Below are 17,965 nucleotides of genomic sequence, written 5' to 3'. Positions count from 1 at the left end.
TTAATTACATTGCATATGATTGAACTATCTAATGAATTATCAAGTGGCAGAATGGCATGATCAATACGATGAAACAAAAACCAGAAGTAAATATTATTTAGTCGAACAAGTTCCACGAAGCTGTGTTTTCAAAGCCCTACAGACAAATGAAGTACTGCATATATTAAAAGTTTAGGAATAGTCAAGAGTCTTGTAACTCATTATTGGTGTCACCCCGGTATCGGTTGATACGGCATAAGTTGCCAAGAAAACCCATGATTTGCCTTCAGTGTTCTACTCCACTTGTATTTGATGATTACAAATGGAGTCGAGCCTCATTCTAACTTCTCTAACCATGAAACTGTACAAAATTTAGATTTGTAAACCTGATACGCCCAACCCTGTCCTTAGACGTTACCTAAAGTATAAATCAAATAAGATGAACCACCCAGACCTGCAGACCCTGCTGTGTGATCCATGAATAATGCTAACTCTTTCTGACGCTGTTCATAACCCTAATCTAATCTTATCCTGAAGAAAAAAACAAACCATTCTTTTATTCTGACAAAGTAAGCTTACAGAAACGGAAAGACCTGCCAGTAAAACTCGTCAGCTCCCCTCCCAAATGAAACTCATGCCTAGTTCTACGGGGAACAGTTGGAATTCTTTTGAGGAAAGCAGGATGACACTTCCCTAGAAAAGTCATCACAGTTTTGGTTATTTCTCCCTACCTTCCAAATTGTCTAAAGCTCTTCCTTCACTCCATCCAACCAAACCAAGAATACCGAGGCAGATCTCCTTCCCCACTCTCAGGCAGATGGTTAGTTTCTCTATGCAGCTCAGTTCTGAAGTATTCCCCCCCTGGCTAGAAGTGTTACTTTAGAACAATTTCAAAACAGTTAGAGCACATGTTGTGACAAGCAAAAGCAAATCCCATTCATAGATCAAACAAATAACTGTATCATTTGGAAGCTATTTCCTTCTTACAGAACTATAGTTGCACAGTCCTGCAAATGTAGGAGTAAAACTCCCAGACGCGTGAAGCTTCTGGGAAGTTCTGTGCTCTTAGGTATGTACCTATTGACTCTTGTACATGCAGGGGACACATTGCAGTCTCTAGCTGTGTTTGAGACCATGCACGTACGCATCAGAAAAAGCAGCTCCACCTCTGTTCACCAGTCATTCTCACGTACAGACAGCAGCAAGGCTAATAGTCAAATGTTCAATCTTTCCAGCAGGTTCCTGAACCCAAAGCTGATGGCTTCCTTCACTATATATTCTAATACCTCAGTTACCAGCACAGAGTCTTTTTTATTTAAAGCAAGCTTTATACAATAAGCTGTCAGCTGTGTCATAAAACTTGTACACATGTGAAGTTAAGACCATACCTCTTGACTGACCAAAGTCAATGCACAATATTGCAAGAAATAAAGTCATTAATATACCATGGCATGACTTTTGGGCTTTTCATAATAATTGTTAAAACAGTGAGAACGGGCTACACAGAATGAACAAAGAGGTGCAGTCTTGCAGGATGAGGCCGTCATGCAGGTATTTTACAGGTATTCAGTTCGAAAGGTACAGACTACATACACGATTTGTGCTTTTCCTTTTTGCCTCTCCATATAAGAACCAGAAGTATTCAACATAAGTTAAGATATCAGTAAGCCCCTCTTCCCAACCAATGGGGAATAGTCTATGGGCTACTGAAATCACATTTTAAAAAGTCAAGAATTCATTAAAAGAATGCCCTAAACTAAATAGAATTCTATTTCACACAAAACCAGAAGTACTTAGACAATTTTGGAAGAGAAATCTGAGCTATGAAACGTGACTACTGAATTTCTGATAAACATGATATTAACTATTCGAGTTATCAATACACTGAAACTAGAAGTGCTGAAGAAGTGTTGCCATTGACTCCAAGAGGAAGCAGGATCATGGTTTGCAATAACAGTGTTTTTTGACTGCAACAGAAACTAAATTTAGACCCAGTTATATAAAAAAATACTAATAGCCTTAACACTTTTAATCAGCGTAAGAGGTTTAGAGATACACAAATGATTTAAAGTCTGTTGGCTAGTTTTATACTGCATTTGCAATATTGTGCATTAGTAAAATCAGGGAGATTATGAAAGAAATACTGAAGCATAATAAAATTACATAAAACATGAAAAGCAGGCTATACAGAGTGACTCCAAACTTTGATACTAATAGAAATTTTACCACAATGTATCAAGAGTATAACTTCTCTATAGGCTCCTGCAGCAGGAGGACTAACTGACCCAGGTAATGCAACACAAGTACCTGATAGGTTCAGGAAACAGGTTGGACTTCTTATAAATCATGCAGTCCTACAAAGGGCAAAAAATAAATTGCTCACTCTTCATACTGTTGCACACTGCTGATCCATGGCGAGCACAACAGCACAAAGCAATCTGGCAGGCTCTCAAATGCCAAGTCTGGCATGGTGACATGCAGTATGCTCTGCCAGCTGTGCAACTCCTTCAGGAGCTGCAAAGTGGCAACAAAAAAAAAATTCCCTGGTGATTTTTAAGGATCATTCATTATTACGGCTTGCAGAGCCCCTGCCAATAGTTTAAGAAGCACTGATCACATCATGCTCACAGCAGCTAAATAAGATCCCTGAAAACAACGGAAGACACAACAACGCAGTCCTAATAGAAATAATTACTTGGATAAGCTGCAACTGTTGCCCCAGGCGAGTGGTAAAATTGCAAAACAGGTGGCAGTGTTATCATATGTTCCATCTCCCACTTTTTGGTGTATTCTGTACCAGGAAAACATTTTCAGGTTCACATTTTGAAGCATATGCAATAGGACAGTTTGCTAAATGTGGGTAATTTTTTTTAACTTGAACAGTTCATTGCGCATCATCATCAGAAAGTATTCTTTAGAAGCCTGGGTCTGTCACTGCGTACAAGCAGATACAGAAATTAGACAGCTGACAGTTAGTCCTACTGACTTTCGATGATGACTAAGTTCTATCTACGTTCCATTTTTTTCTTTCAAGGATCTTTTCAAATCCTCTCATACGATTTTACTATACAAGCAGCGTGTTGCTACCGATGAAGACATATTACCTGCCCCCTTCAGAATTATTTCTGAAACACACAGATAGTAACACCTGAGATGAACATACTATAAAACTTATCCAGTGGATTTAGAAGAGAAGAAAAACACAATTAACTTTGAAGCAAATACCATAAAATACACCTTAAGGCAAATATTATCAGTGATACCTGGCCAGCCACTTCTGAAGCCAATTATTTATTCTAAAAAAATATAAAGATCTGAAGAGGAAGCGGTAGCTTCTCCATATTAGATGAACTGTCACGGTTTTACATAAAACTGCAACTTTCAACAAACCCCAAGGAAAGGCTAGCTTTTAAGCTATCAATCATTTTTTTCTTCGCAGAAACTGTCTCGGTGATCTAAGCTGGCTCACTTGATCAGTTCTTCGTAACACCAAGTTGGGCGGGAGTGTTGATCTGCTTGAGCGTAGGGAGGCTCTACAGAGGGATCTGGACAGGCTGGATCGATGGACTGAGGCCAGTGGTAGGAGATTCATCAAGGCCAAGTGCTGGGTGCTGCACTTGGGTCACAACAATCCCCTGTAATGCTACAGACTTGGGGAAGAGTGGCTGGACACTGCCTGGTGGAAAAGGAGCTGGAGGTGTTGGTCGACAGCCGGCTGAACACGAGCCAGCAGTGTGCCCAGGTGGCCAAGAAGGCCAACAGCATCCTGGCTTGTATCAGCAATATGTGGCCAGCACGACGAGGGCAGTGATTGTGCCCCTGTACTCGGCACTGGTGATGCCGCACCTCAAATCCTGCGTCCAGTTTTGGGTCCCTCACAAGAAGGACATTTTGTAGAGGTGAGAGGAAATGAATTTCAGATACAAACAAGAATTACATTAGTAACTCCAAAAATTACACAGAGAAGTTCAATTATTGTCTGAAGTGAATGACAGATAAGAACAACAAACCCCAATAATCTATCAGAGAACTGACGGCAGACTAGGAAGATTAATGGGAATTTGCTTTAGTTCCACATTCTTACCAGCAATGAACACATAGTCAAGGAGCACGCATGCTCCAAAGCCTACAATGTACAGCCTACAATGTGTTCACTACAGATGTCCTGTAATCCCCTTCAGGCCTCTCACCACCAGAATTGTTCACAAACCCAGCTTTCCACAGTCCCAGAACGCAGGTGACTACTATCACCTTGCATAACAGTGTTCTAGGTCTGATTTCAAGCCACACTCATGCTGAATAGACTAAGAAAAGCTGTTTTGCTCATACTTGACCCTTAATCCTTAGTGACTGCACTACTTTGGGGTTCTGCTCTTTATCAGAACACACAGGAATTTAGTGACAGATAACATTACACTTTTAACTTACCTGAATTTGAATCAATAGGTTTTAAAATACACCTTTCAATCAATTTTTGATTTTATGATCACACTGACTTGTCTTTATTCCTTTCTTGAAAACAGCACTATTTTTAGTTTGATATCCTAAGGGGTTTTTTAATTATTAGTATATTCTGTGCAGGCATGTGTGATCTCTGCTCAACCTAAGCCCTCAAGTTAGAAGTCCTAAGGCAAATATGATCATGTACAAAGTAACTCGCTTTATAAAAGTTCACAAGTATCAGCAATGATAGCAATACAATAGTATTCACCCACAAGCATCCAGTATCGTACAGATTTACACAGCACCACTACAGAACTTCTATGAAGTTCCTGCTGTCAGTATAATGGAAAATAAGTATTTTTCTACACTATTAAAAAAAAGCCTTGAGCCATTCAGTCATTTGTAGCCAAAATTTTCTTTGTGTAAAAAAAATACATTCTCACTTAGCATTAGATTTCAAGGTTTTTTATATTTTTAGTATATACTTCTAGCAGATGTTGTGGGTTTTTTTTAAATACTGTTTTCAGTTTTAAGTTACTATTTTAAACAGAATAAATAGTATGTAGATCAGATAGAAAACTATTTGTCAAGAATTGCAAAGTAAATTATCTTTCCATTGATAGCCCACAGGGCTAGTTTTTGCCACTTTTTCAAAAGGTTTTATTTAAACATACACACAGAGAACACATATTACATCGCTGTTGTATGTGAAAACAAGCAAGCAACCCTATACTGCCAAAGCTGGTGGTTCACATGCAGACAGGGGAAAAAAAGATTAAATAAACTCTCGAGAGGCCATTTGTTTGCATAAGTTAATTTCTAAGAAATTAAGGCGCCCAAAACTGCTCATCTTCCCCTAAAAAGTAAGGTCAGTTCCTAGCATCAGCAGCTACAGCAAGTCCCACTGTCGGCTAGAATGAAACATGGCACAAAACATGCAACTAGAATGAAACATGGCACAAAAGCATTAAACACATCACATGAACTCAGATTTCAAGATAAAGGATCTTCCTGAACTTGGCTTATGGCACTCTGAACAAACAGCAGTGCACAGATAAAGGATTTAGACTTTGAAAGTATTAAAATCAGAACTCAGAGAAGATTTACAGTTGGCATAGTTTCGCAAGAGCTAGAAGTTACCAATTCTGTAAGTATGTACAGAAATTACTCTGAAGCATTTTAAACTGCATTTTAAACTGCCTGACAATATTAGAGTCTTATTAGAGTACCTTTACAAAGTAATTTTTTGTTCCTGCAAATTAATACTTTATATAGAATATGAAGTGGTGTTCTGGAACAAATTGGCAAGATGGAGCAAATACAACATTAAGATGCAGCCAGACTAACACTGGGGGAACTTCTGGTAGTCTAGCTTTAAGTGGGCTGTTGAAAAGGTACTTTAACTAACCTCCATTTAAAAAAAAAAATACTCAAGACTGTCCCCAACTAAAAACAAACAAACAAACCCCCAAACAAAACTAACAGCACAAAATAAAAAAAAAAAAGAACAAAACCAAAGAAACCCACAGTTACCTATCTAATCTTATTTTAGAATAGAAGAACTACTTTTACATATTTTGTACTCTTTGGCAGGGAATCTATGAAACCAAATTATGTCCTGACTAATTGAACCTTTGCTGAGAAGAGTTCACAGTCATAAACTCATTTATAATGTGTTACGTGAGAAATGGCAAGTCATAACAGGTGACAGAAAGTCAATAACATGGAATGTACCAACAGATTTGTAAAGAATTACAGTAGCAGTTATTTACACGTTCAGGCTAGTTAATTGTTCTTTATGAATTAGGCGTCCCCTGTATAAATTAGAAAACTACAAAAAGTCAGATTTGGGAGAAAACCCCAATGTCTGTAAAAGTTCAAGTAAAAACTTCTTTGCAGCACTTTCCTTAGACAATAGCGTATTGCTCGTATAAAAGGTCTCTTATCCTATAGAAGTCCTGACAGAGACAGCCTTCCAGTCCAATGCGCCCCGTTTCAGTCTGAAACAAAAGACATGCTTCAAATCATTATCTTTATACTAATGGGAAACTTAATTTTCACTTAGAATATTATTTACCAAAGAGTTTAAGACACACAACACCTACCCTGCGAACAGCCACCAGATTGTTGCACACAAGCACTCCTCCGACAAATTCAGCTTGTATACCTTCTCGCAAGAGAACTTGCTTGAAGTCAGAGAGTCTTGGCTCATTCATAAACACAGACTGATGTCCAAGAACCTTTAAATAACACACACAATTTTAATACTTCTGCTACTCAATACCTTCCATCTTTCCAGAGATCCCCTTGTCATTGTGTTGGCAGCAGTGTGGCCTATTCTACAGGACTATAAATAAGACGGGTTCTATTTCTGTTCGCCTGCAGCAAGACGTACTCAGGACAGGAGAGCCTTGGCGGTTACCTGTCAAGTAAAGGAAAAGTTTCCTTCCTTGCTCACATACTGAAGACAAATGGAAAGCTGTCATTGAAGATCCCTCTTCCAAGCCATGTTATGCCAGGAACAAAGCTGCAGTGAGCTGTACTGCTGATGAGTACGTACATACTTCTATGACAGTTGTCATGAATTTGAAGAGACTTTAGAGTTGTCTCCCCATTTAGCTAGCTTCTAGCTTCTGGATACTGCAACAGTATCTTGAAAAGCAATTCTATGATTAAAAGACATTGTAATCATTCAATGAAAAAATAATATCTAGTCACATGCAAAGTATTTTAAGAGAAAGATAAATTTATAAAAAAGATTAATTCAGGGAACTCTCAAATCACTACTACAGAAGCAGAGATGTATGAATTTCAAAGATCTGTGTCTCAAGTATATGAAATACTTTCCATAGCATCCACAAAACATAATAAAATCCAAGAGTGACTAAACGCCAACTGATTTCCAATTTGGCAAGTATTTGCAAACAAGAAACGTGTCAATTAAAATCTTATCTTCATAAGTAGGTGGTACTGTATGCTGGGCACTGTTAATGCATGAAAGAACCATCCTTGCTGAAAAGCATAAAATCAGAACAAAGAACAGCACCAGGTGAACAAAGATAAACAGGTTTTCAAACAGAAAAAATCCAGTTTCAGTTAGGCTTTCATTTGAGTAAGATCACAATATTAACCTCCAAGCACTCGAAAAAGGCAAATGAATACAGAGCTCTTCAAAAAAGAAGTCCAGATCGGCATGATTTCCATACCTCATGAGGTGGCAAGGGTTCCAAAGTAGGAATGATCTCACTCTCCTCACACATCTCCTTGTCATCATCACCAAAGAGGCTTTTCATGGCCTTCTGTTGTGCAATGACACTAGAGTCTGAAGAAGGCATATCTACTTGCATCTCTAAGTCTTCATCTTCCCTCAGCTCTCCCTCTTCCAAAATAACTCCAGTATCCACTTTTGAAACCCGCATATCCAGAACACCATCTATCCAAGCCAGCTCAGCATCCTTGGCTTTACAGAACTGAAGGGAGCTGACAAGAGAATCTTTTAACCTGACCTGGGTTGCACAAAAATAAAAGTACTATTAGATTTATGAAAAACAAAGAGAGTTCTTACTCCAAGCTTTAAAATTCACTAGTTTTCCTTTCACCGACTCTCCACAGAGGTTTGATTCATACTTTTTTCAGGAGGGAAAGGAGGGAATTGCTATCACCAAGGCAGGACGTTCTACACTTTCAAAATATAATTTCTAAAATCTTCATGTCACTACTCAACAAGTAGCAGAGATTAGTACCTTTGCGGTCTTGGTTAAAATTAAAAAAGTACCTATATGACTACAAATGAGTTAAACTTACAGCAAGAGCAATCAATTCTTTTTAAAACATCAGAAACCTTTTTTGCAGCCTGTGGCTTCCTCAGTCGGCCTTCTCAAATCTGAGGGAAGTTTCTACATATCCATTTAGGTTACTGAACAGCAGTAGCCAAATTTCAAGCCTCCAATAAAATTATAATTAACATTTTTAATGTAAGAAGGGATGTTGTAAATATCCGCTTTTAAACAACACTACCTCACCCTGATTCCTCTGGTGCATTCCAGGACTTTAACCCATTAAATAACAGTCTTTCAGAGTAGGTTATCCACACGAGATTGTGCAAGATCCCCACAGGCTGCAACTGCATGAAGGATACTGCAACTAACTATCCATCTGCAGCACAGTACACTCAAGACACTGGGATTTTGATGTACTCACATCTATTATTTTCTAATACAATGTCTCTAGTGTACTTCATCTGTTCAAAAAGCTTCAAACAGAAAACCAAACTAAAGCTATGCAGAAGATTGACTATTAAAAAATCACTGAAAATTTGAAATCCAAAATTAAATATGAAGCAATTACAATTTTATTGAGGTATTTTGTGAAAAATCACAATTGTGTCGTTTCTTACACACTAGCAATCCTCAGAGCTTAAAAAACCCAACAAATCAAACAACAAACAACCAACCACCAAACACAGAAAACATTTCTGACAGTCTAAAAACAGCACTGGGTAATTTTGAGTAACTGGAACTTTCTACTTCCTACAGGGTAACAATTTTTTCTCTGGAAAGAAGCAGAAGTACCTCTTTCAAAAATTCTACTGATGTTTTTCTATTAACTTTAAAAGGACGGAAGGAATAAAGGACTAATGCCTAAAGAGCATGTGAGAGACTTTCCTCTTCGGAACTCGAATCGGGACCAAACACAGATTTCACATACTTCACACAAATTATCCACGTTTTCTCATTTAGAGCTTGACCATGAAAGTTAAATGCAATATATTAATTATTATAATTATAAGGATTATTAATTATTCTAATGAATAACATGCACAAGGAGAATGCTTACCTAGAGGACAAAAATGCTACTAATGACTTGATCACACAAAACCAAGTGTACACATAGGTAGTATCATCTCTCCTCTCCCAAAGAATGGAGGGCCAAATTAGAGTCTGCCACTGCTACAGTTTACAATAGTTACACGATTAACAAATTCTAGTGTCTTACCTGGTAAATGTGAGTTTCGCTGGTTGCATCTACAGTTTCATGCAGTTTTGGCATGTAAACTTTAATATCTTTTCCACCAAAAGCTCTGCAACACTCTGCAAGGTCCTGACTGGCCTCAGGTGGTCCATGGACAATGATCAGTTGTCTTGGTTTCATTTGGTTAATAATTTTTTTAATTGAGTCCCCATCTGAGCGTCCTTCATAGTCAATGTATGTAACTCTGGCTCTAGTTTTAATTTAAAACCCAAGAATAACATTTTTTAGTTCAGGAGATTAAACGTTCAAGTGCTCAAAAATATTTCATTTCAGAAGGGTAGGTACTTTGAAATTCTTCTACACCAGCCAATGCTGTCAGCACAAGGAATATTATGGATCAGTAAAATACAGACTTGTCAAATATCAGCACGTGTGTGTATTTAACGCCATAAATTTCAAGAATTCACTTACATAGTTATCCAAAACATAAGACACACATACTTGAATGAGTCCTCCTTTTAACAAAATAAATATACTAACATACTATTGTATGGTTTGTTCTTCCTCTTTCACTCATCTCCATCAGACAGGGAACGAACTGCAAATTTCTTAAGAGCAGGGTACTGTAAGACGCCGTACCATGCTGCCAGAAAGACTACTAAAATCCTAAGTTACCTTGGGGACAAAAAAGCAAAAATCAAGCCCTTTCCCACTCAGTTCCAAGCTAACTTGGAATTACCAAACTACCCAGTTTGCACTGTTCTCATGCCACCATTCTAGGAGAACAGACAAGAACAAAGCCACTCACTTAATTTCCATGGATTCTGTTGCAGAAATGCATTTTGTAGGAACATCTGATAAATCCTGGTCCATAGGCTCTTCTCCATTTGTCAAACCAGATTCTAATTTGCTTTTTTCTTCTTCTGTTGCTTGAAGTTCTGGAACTAGAAAATCCTCAGGTCTAAAGAATGAAACATTTTTTTTACTAGTCTTGCAGTAAAATCAACACACCTCGTAATAAAAAAACCAAACAATGCTATGACTATTGAGATGTTTTACAATTGTTACTGACAACACTTTTGTTACACTTGCCTTCAGTTCTTCCTTACTTGAACAGAGCTCATTTGGAAAATACCACTTTCCTATCTTAAAAAAGAACTTTGATATCTGGGGAAATACAAGCAAATTGAAGTTTTCTAGCAAGTATTCCCTATCTGAATAGGACAAGTATCACTAGATTTTTCTAGGAGGAACAATGTCCTCTCCTCTCACTAAAAATGTATTCCATTTAAATAAGAGAAAAAGTTGGGTTAAAAAAAATTAAATCTATCTTGTAAGATTTGAAAAAAAGCCTGGAATGGAAACACACCCTAAGAGCTGTGAACACAGGCCAAGGATCAGCACTCTGCAACTTCAACACTGACATAAACTTCCTGCGAGACTGTCCTAACTGTTCAAAAGTTACTGTGGTTGGAAGAGTATATATCAGTGCTGCAAAAGAGAGAAAATCACAATTTTTATTACTTCTGGTTTTGCATTAATTCGTAACTACTACATACTAGTATGTATTAGCACCACATACTTGATAATCTCGCCATATTCATCCCATTTAATTCTTTCTTCAGGGGCTGGAAACATTGGGTAAGATTTCTTTGCCTGTTTGAAGAAGCTTCCTTTCCGGCTACCTTCACCTTTCATCATCAAATCGTGTTTGGTCTTATGTACAGTTGGCTGATCAATATCCTCTTCAGCATCACTCTCATCACTGGAATCAATATCTGCCCTGAAATGACATTCCAAAAAAAGAAACTAGCACTTTTTTTTTTTACTTCCTGTTTCACATTACTGACTGGAAAGTAAACAGTGGACATAACACTAACCAAGGGCAAGGGCAGTTTATACCTCTGAGAAAGAACTCGCAGTCAAACGGCGGATGAAACAGGGCTATCGTAACAACAGATTACAGACAACCATTCCCAATTCCTCAGTGCCCTCACACGAACCTATCAAAACTCAAATTTTCATTCACCCCTATAAATGGTTGAAGCAGCAGAATGATCACACAGAAATCTCAGTCCTGACCATAACAACAGAATGCAAGAACAGTTAATATACTTACTCTTTAGACTGTTCTAACTTCTTAGCTGCTTCTTTCTTTAGTTTCTCCTTTTCTAGGTATTCTTCAAGTTCTTTTCCTTCCAACTTGACACGTTTTCTCAGCTGTAGATAGAATTAATATCATTGTGAGTAGCTGACATGATTTCAATACTTTTCCTACATGCTGCCGACAAAAATATTTGTATATAAGTACCAATGGCAAGTATAACTTGTATGTCACTACCTTACTGTAAAGCTGCACTATCACGATTGAAATGATCACAGGGTACTCCCATAAATTAACAATGTTTATCAAAGAGAAGTAGACACTGGTACATAAATTATTGAAAATAATGTGAAAGCATTAATAACCATTAATTGTATTCTAATTCCCGGCTTTCTTATCTTTAAGTCTTGTGGGATATATTATACTAATTTGACTTGATTCTCCCCTCATCCAAAACCAGAGTATTTTCCAACAAGGATAAACCATCACACATTGTGATCTATACATCAACTGCAAGCAGAATTTTTTCTCTTATAACAAAAACAAAAAAAAAAAGTAAAGTGTTGTCTAAAAATAAATATTTAAAAGCAACTTCATGTTCATCTCTATGAAGTATTAATTTTGCCACACCACCAAAAAGCATTTTGCAGTTCCTAATATGAGACTCATTCTTATGTAAGTTTATCCACAACTGATTAAACATTCAACACACTGATTTCAGATTTCCCTCCACCAGTGGAAGGCTTTTAAGTAGATAAAAAGGAAACGAAATTCAGCTTTGCTCATATTCCCACAGATGGCCCACAGTAAAGAACTTGGAGATACGTAGACAAATCTTACCTCAATATCTATAACTTTTTCTGAAGGATTATCAATCAGGAATCGTGCTAATGTTCCAGGTGTAGTGCGGTAAGTTAAAATTACAGAGTTTTTGGAATCCTGGCACCACTGAATGAAAAGATCTCTAGAAAATCCACACTCTAAGTCAGGTTGACTGGCAAGAACAACTTTTGGACTAGGCACTCGAGCCAAATCAGACAGACTATGACATAAGGAGAGATGGCGGAACTGAAAAGGATTATTTCTCTTATCTTCAAAGCACCTCATCAACTTGTCACTCATCCATTCAACCTAAAATATGTATTAAGAAAAAGTTATTTTTAAGAATAAAAGTTCTACAATAATGTACAAACGTCATATCAAGTACAGGATGCAATATGCACGTGATTACGTGAGTGTTTCTCAACAAGTGTAAAAATAATGCTGAGCGAAGACACCGCAGACGCAAGTACTTTAAAACCTCTCTTTTTAACAGCTATAACCTATGCTAACAAGTGTTGTGTTAAAACCAGAAAAAGTATCAAGAAACATGCTGGACTCTGTGTTACCTCATCAAAAGATCTGAGACACAAACATGCACTCTACGGTCCACATCCAGTATTTTATCATTTTTTACTGTTAAAAAGGAAACCAAAATGCTATCGCATGCATTTTTCATTACCCTCTTCATAACTGCATTTTAAAATCAAAACAAACCTGTGACTTAGAGAACTCCACTACATTGTAGCTGACGTTATTCAAAAGTGCTAGAGAGTAGACTCCTAATCCTGCATCTTTCGTTCTCCAGATCTGATCAAGAAGTTGAGCAAGTTCCAGAACTCTGCCTGCTGTATCCACAGCTATTAATACGTTTCCATCACCTCGTAATGTCTCCAAAACATTAGCTAAAAAGAATTAAAAACAAAACTTAAACTTTAAACCAAGATTAGAATGTTTGTGGCTTGGGTTTTTGTTTCTTATATCACACTAGCAATCATAATCAAAAGCAAATTGAACACAGAAATATATTAAACATTGGAAGAGATCCAAATCCGCATCTCCACCAAAATTAAAGGGAGCTAGGGTTTTCCTGGTAGCTCTGAAGATCTCTCTGCCTTGATACTACTTTTCCTTTTTTATTAAACAAACAAACAGTAAAATGAAGTTTAAAAAAGAATATGCTGAGGAAGGTAATGTAAAAATCCCTTGAGAAGAGATTAATAAATACTGTTATCAAATGCAGTTGTTTCAGAAAAATGTTAAACCCACAGGATCAGTATCATCAGAAAAGAGTCGCTCACAATTTATTAAATTTAAATAAAGGTTCTTAGTATGGATGCTGATTAATTTATCTTAGAAAAACAATTTACAGTGGCTAATATATCATATTACTGCTATTTTCAAGCCCAAACAGAATACATACTCAGTAGCTGCTCATCCCTTTGTTTCCTCCTGGGTTGTACATAAGTAGCATTAAATGAATCTGTAATAAGCAATGAAGGCCTGCTCAACATTTCCAAGGAACATCCATTCAGATGGCTGAGGAAAAAAGGAAAAACCTCACTATTTGCATTTCTATTTCACGAGAAAATAATATGACAGCTAGTTTCCAGATGTTTACATGTACAGAAATCAAATTCCTCAGCAGGTGAATGTTTCCTGCTTAAAGTCACAAACAAATAAAACTGAGAGGACTGAAGACACCCGGAGGTAATGTTTGTTTCAAATTTATTAATCTGAATGCAAGTGAAATTAGTGGTGTTATGAGAGCTTTAAAGGCACTGCTACTTCCATACCTGTTTATCACACACTTAATGATGTACACACAACACAAAGTCTAAGAAATATATATTGCTAAGTTGAACTTACATCTCCCTCTTGTGGTTGAAATCAACTGCATAAACAATTTCTTCCTCTCCATCCTTGACTATCTTCCAAATTGTGCCTCCTATCATGTGGCCAGCTGGCAATGGTGTGATTGACAAACCATGTCCTTTGCCTGCAGAAGTTGTCAATATTTTTAGGTACGTTGCATGTATTAAAATCCATTACTCTGAATAAGAGATAGTAATTTTAAACAACTGGATGCCAACATTTATTAGTGGGGAAAAAAGTCAAATGAAGAACGAAAAATCAGCAATATATCTGTCCTCCCTATTGAAACAGTAACTTTAAAATTTTTTTGCAATTCACTGCTGCTATTTTGCACTCAGAAAAAGAAACTGAAGATCACTTCTTCCCTCCAACTCCCACTGGTACTCAGAGGCACTGCAGAACTTCTATAACTTCAGACCTCAACAGTTGTAAATTATATAACAAACATATCACTGGTAAAAAGCAGATCCCTCTCTGAGGCAACATAAAATGTTTACTGTGTCATTCACTGCCTAGGTACTTCCAAAAACACACACATGAATTACACAAACTGCAAGTTTTGCAGAAGGACAAGCAGACCAGTCAAACAGTACCAGGAAAGTTGTTCAGGTACTGCAGTCAGGGATGACGGATCTTTTCAGCACCTGATGCCTTTTGTTTTTAGGCACTACTGCTCCCTACCATTGCTACTGGCCTGTATCTTTGTCAGAGCAAAACCAGACCACCCCTGACCATTACTCACTGGCTTCCCTGCATTCCACCAACTTGAGCAGAAGTGCACAGCTTTAATAACAGTGAAAACACACATTATCTTCTTAGATGCATCCACTGAGGCTTTTCAAATCACTTCCGTTAACTATGAAAAAAGTAGGGTGTTTTTAAAAAGTTGTTGACTAAAATTACTTTTAAGATGTAAAAGTTGGCAGCACAGGAACAGCCTTGCTACAAATAACTTGGAAAAGGGTCAGCACCTTGTCAAGGACAGCATCCCATTTCTACATCCCAAAATTATAGGGCAAGTGTTTTGGCAAGCAGCATTCCAAGAACTGGGAGATACTGCAGCTCAGAGACAAGCTGCTAGTGGTCAGCTTCTAAGTGTCTATGTTCAAGAACACGGTTTCCATTTCATTCTGATCTTTAAACTCAGTAAGAGTGAAAAGCTGCTGACTCTCCAGATGCCAGTTTCCAGCAATAAGCTACACTGAGTATCATTCAGTTACTGAAGACCTCCTTGTTAAACCATTCACATACTGTAACTTCATCTCTGCAACCTATTCATTCTCTAGAAAGCTTTTGTTTGTGTTAATGGTTACTGAAAAGTTCTGAAATATCTACCACGAAGTATGAGCAAATGCTTTTGAGAGACATGAGCAAACTTCAAGAAAAGTTACAAAACACAAAAGAGAAACAAATGTCTAAATACGCTTTTGCATGACCCCCTCCTCAAGGGGAAATTCTACCGTTTCTAGACACAATTACTGAAGCAAATGTTCAGCTGATACAGACTAACACAGGGATACTGAATTCAGCTCTGCAAAATGCACATTTCAAAACTTATTCCATTAAAAAATGTTACTTTAACTCTTAATGACTGTTGCCTTTTGCTAAAAGTCATTTATTGCAACTTTGGAGACAACTTTACCTTTCAAGTTCACAATCTGAGAAAACTTCAGCTGTTGTATCTTATCAAAGGCTGCATCCACGTCATCCAGTGTAAAGAGTGTGAAATCTTCGGTATTATGGCGGGACTAAAACGAGTACCAAGCATAGAGCGTTCAAGAACATGAGCACTCTACTACATCAAAGATATCGTACATGAAAGTATCAACTTAAATATACCTGGTAGAGATCATACATGAACATCTGTCCCATTTTATACACAGGAATAGTTGCGTAAATGGCACAATTCAACCCCATTTTTCCAACTGCATATGGAAGAGCACCAAGGTGTAGAGGGTCGGGATGAGAAAGAAGAACAGCATCAACCTGGTGTACATGTCTACAAAAAGAAGTACAACAGAATTTGGTGAGAAGAATTCTGTATGGTGTTATATATTGCCTATGATGGCTATCTGAGAATACACAGACAGTCTGAATGCCAAATGCGAAAACTTACAGCCTTCCAGGTTTAGAACACAGTTTTTAAAATCATAATTAGAAGTTACAGACATTTCCAAATGTCCAAGTACTTAAAAATGCAACTGACTTCTGAAAATAATTTCAAGGTCCAGAAGACCTAGGTTTCACATCAAATTCTTGATTAGAAAGACCTTAATATACACTTTGACACCAGAAATACATTAACTGAGGGGCCAAAAATACTAGCAGTGCAGACATGCTACAAACTGTTCATACACCTAAAAACCTAAACCAAGACTATAACTTTTCTTCTGATGAGAAAGACCAAGTAACAGGACCAAAGACCCAACAATCCTTAAAGCGACAAGAATCAAATTAAAACCAGAAAAGGTCAAATATACTCTTTAAGAGAAGTGGCATATAAACTTGGGGGGTTTTATTCATTTTAAAAACATATTTTTTCTTGCAAAGCATTGCATAAAATAAAGCCTCAGAGTAAAAATCACCTACCTATCATAACTGAAACATTTGAGGACATAAAACTTACACAACAAATAAAAACACAAGTTGGGCTGAAAGCTTTTTGTCCCCTCACACAGTAACCGGGGTACATGCACGCTTCTTGGTGGATTTTGATCTAACTGCTTCTCAGACGAGACATTAGAAAAATTTTATAAATTATCCTTATTACATAGTCCACAGTTAAAAGATTTCATACACTACAAGTGTGCAAATGCTAGAAAAGTGAATATATAAAAATATTATCACAAATCTTAATTTCTTTCAGGAATTGCCATGCTTCAGCCCTAACTTTGTAATCAGTGCCTGCAACAGCAAAGCTCCTTGCTGTAAACCTGCAAAGTCCAGTATTAGAGTCTAGAAAGGTTTATTTCTTTGCAGCGCTGGGATAACTAACAGAAGTTGTTTTCCTGAATGACAGTCTATTCACCTTGAAACAAGAGGTGAGAGTTGAACCACTTTGTTGTTCAGTCTACATACGCTAAGGATACGTTCATTTAAGACTTAACCATTCTAACCTAGTTTAGACAAAGGTCAGTCTCCCATGAACTCTGTTCTGTCACGTTTATGAAAAAAATGCCTCAAAACATTCAAAACAAACCCAGAACAGTTTGAGAATTACGGTTAGTAGATATAATTCCTTAGACTCACAAAACCACCCAAGTTTTTACTGGAAATGTTTTCCGTCATATAAAACATACTTTAAACGAACAAAAGGAACAATTTTGGATTTAATATCCCCATGCACACTTCGAAAACTTTCAGAAAAGGACAAGACCTACTTAAAAAAAGTGTATGAACTGAACTACTTACTTCCTCAGAGAATCAATAATATCCATAGAAAAGTTTTCATCCCAGCCACAGTCCAAAAGAAAACGAAATTCATCTACTTGCAATAGATAGCAAAGGGCAGACTCCTCCTGCACCCCTGAAAGAGTAGTCAACTTGATAATCGATGTCATTTTCCTCTCCTAGTGTTGAATCTCCAAGAGAACTGATCTGAATGGGGGAAGAAAATATTTCATTGCCTCCTCCGAAGGAAAAGTCTATTTATTTAGATCTAACTTCATTCACTTCTGAGAAGACACGATAACAGTTGTGAATACTGTACAACACAGCTACTGGGTATCAGTTAGGTCTCAGATACTAACTATTGATTGTAGGTCTTCCGTTATT

At 37.2% G+C, this 17,965-nt stretch overlaps 1 protein-coding gene across 1 annotated transcript; it reads right to left on the bottom strand.

The window, feature by feature from the left end:
• Positions 1-6,015: 6,015 nt before the first annotated feature.
• CPSF2 (cleavage and polyadenylation specific factor 2, 100kDa) lies at positions 6,016-17,790 on the bottom strand. The gene is made up of 14 exons (XM_010135250.1): positions 17,603-17,790; positions 16,031-16,190; positions 15,834-15,939; positions 14,186-14,315; positions 13,740-13,855; positions 13,034-13,221; positions 12,338-12,628; positions 11,513-11,613; positions 10,976-11,176; positions 10,202-10,354; positions 9,418-9,643; positions 7,629-7,928; positions 6,528-6,662; positions 6,016-6,422 (listed from the first exon to the last, which is right to left on the bottom strand). Exons 1-14 carry the CDS (start codon positions 17,749-17,751, stop codon positions 6,330-6,332), a joined length of 2,349 nt encoding a protein of 782 aa, XP_010133552.1. The 5' UTR covers positions 17,752-17,790; the 3' UTR covers positions 6,016-6,329.
• Positions 17,791-17,965: the final 175 nt, after the last annotated feature.

Source organism: Buceros rhinoceros, unplaced genomic scaffold (genome assembly GCF_000710305.1).
Source record: "Buceros rhinoceros silvestris isolate BGI_N320 unplaced genomic scaffold, ASM71030v1 scaffold27894, whole genome shotgun sequence".
Lineage (NCBI taxonomy): Eukaryota > Metazoa > Chordata > Aves > Bucerotiformes > Bucerotidae > Buceros > Buceros rhinoceros.
Note: the sequence above shows the minus strand (reverse complement) of the source record. Positions and strands in the feature narration are given on the sequence as shown.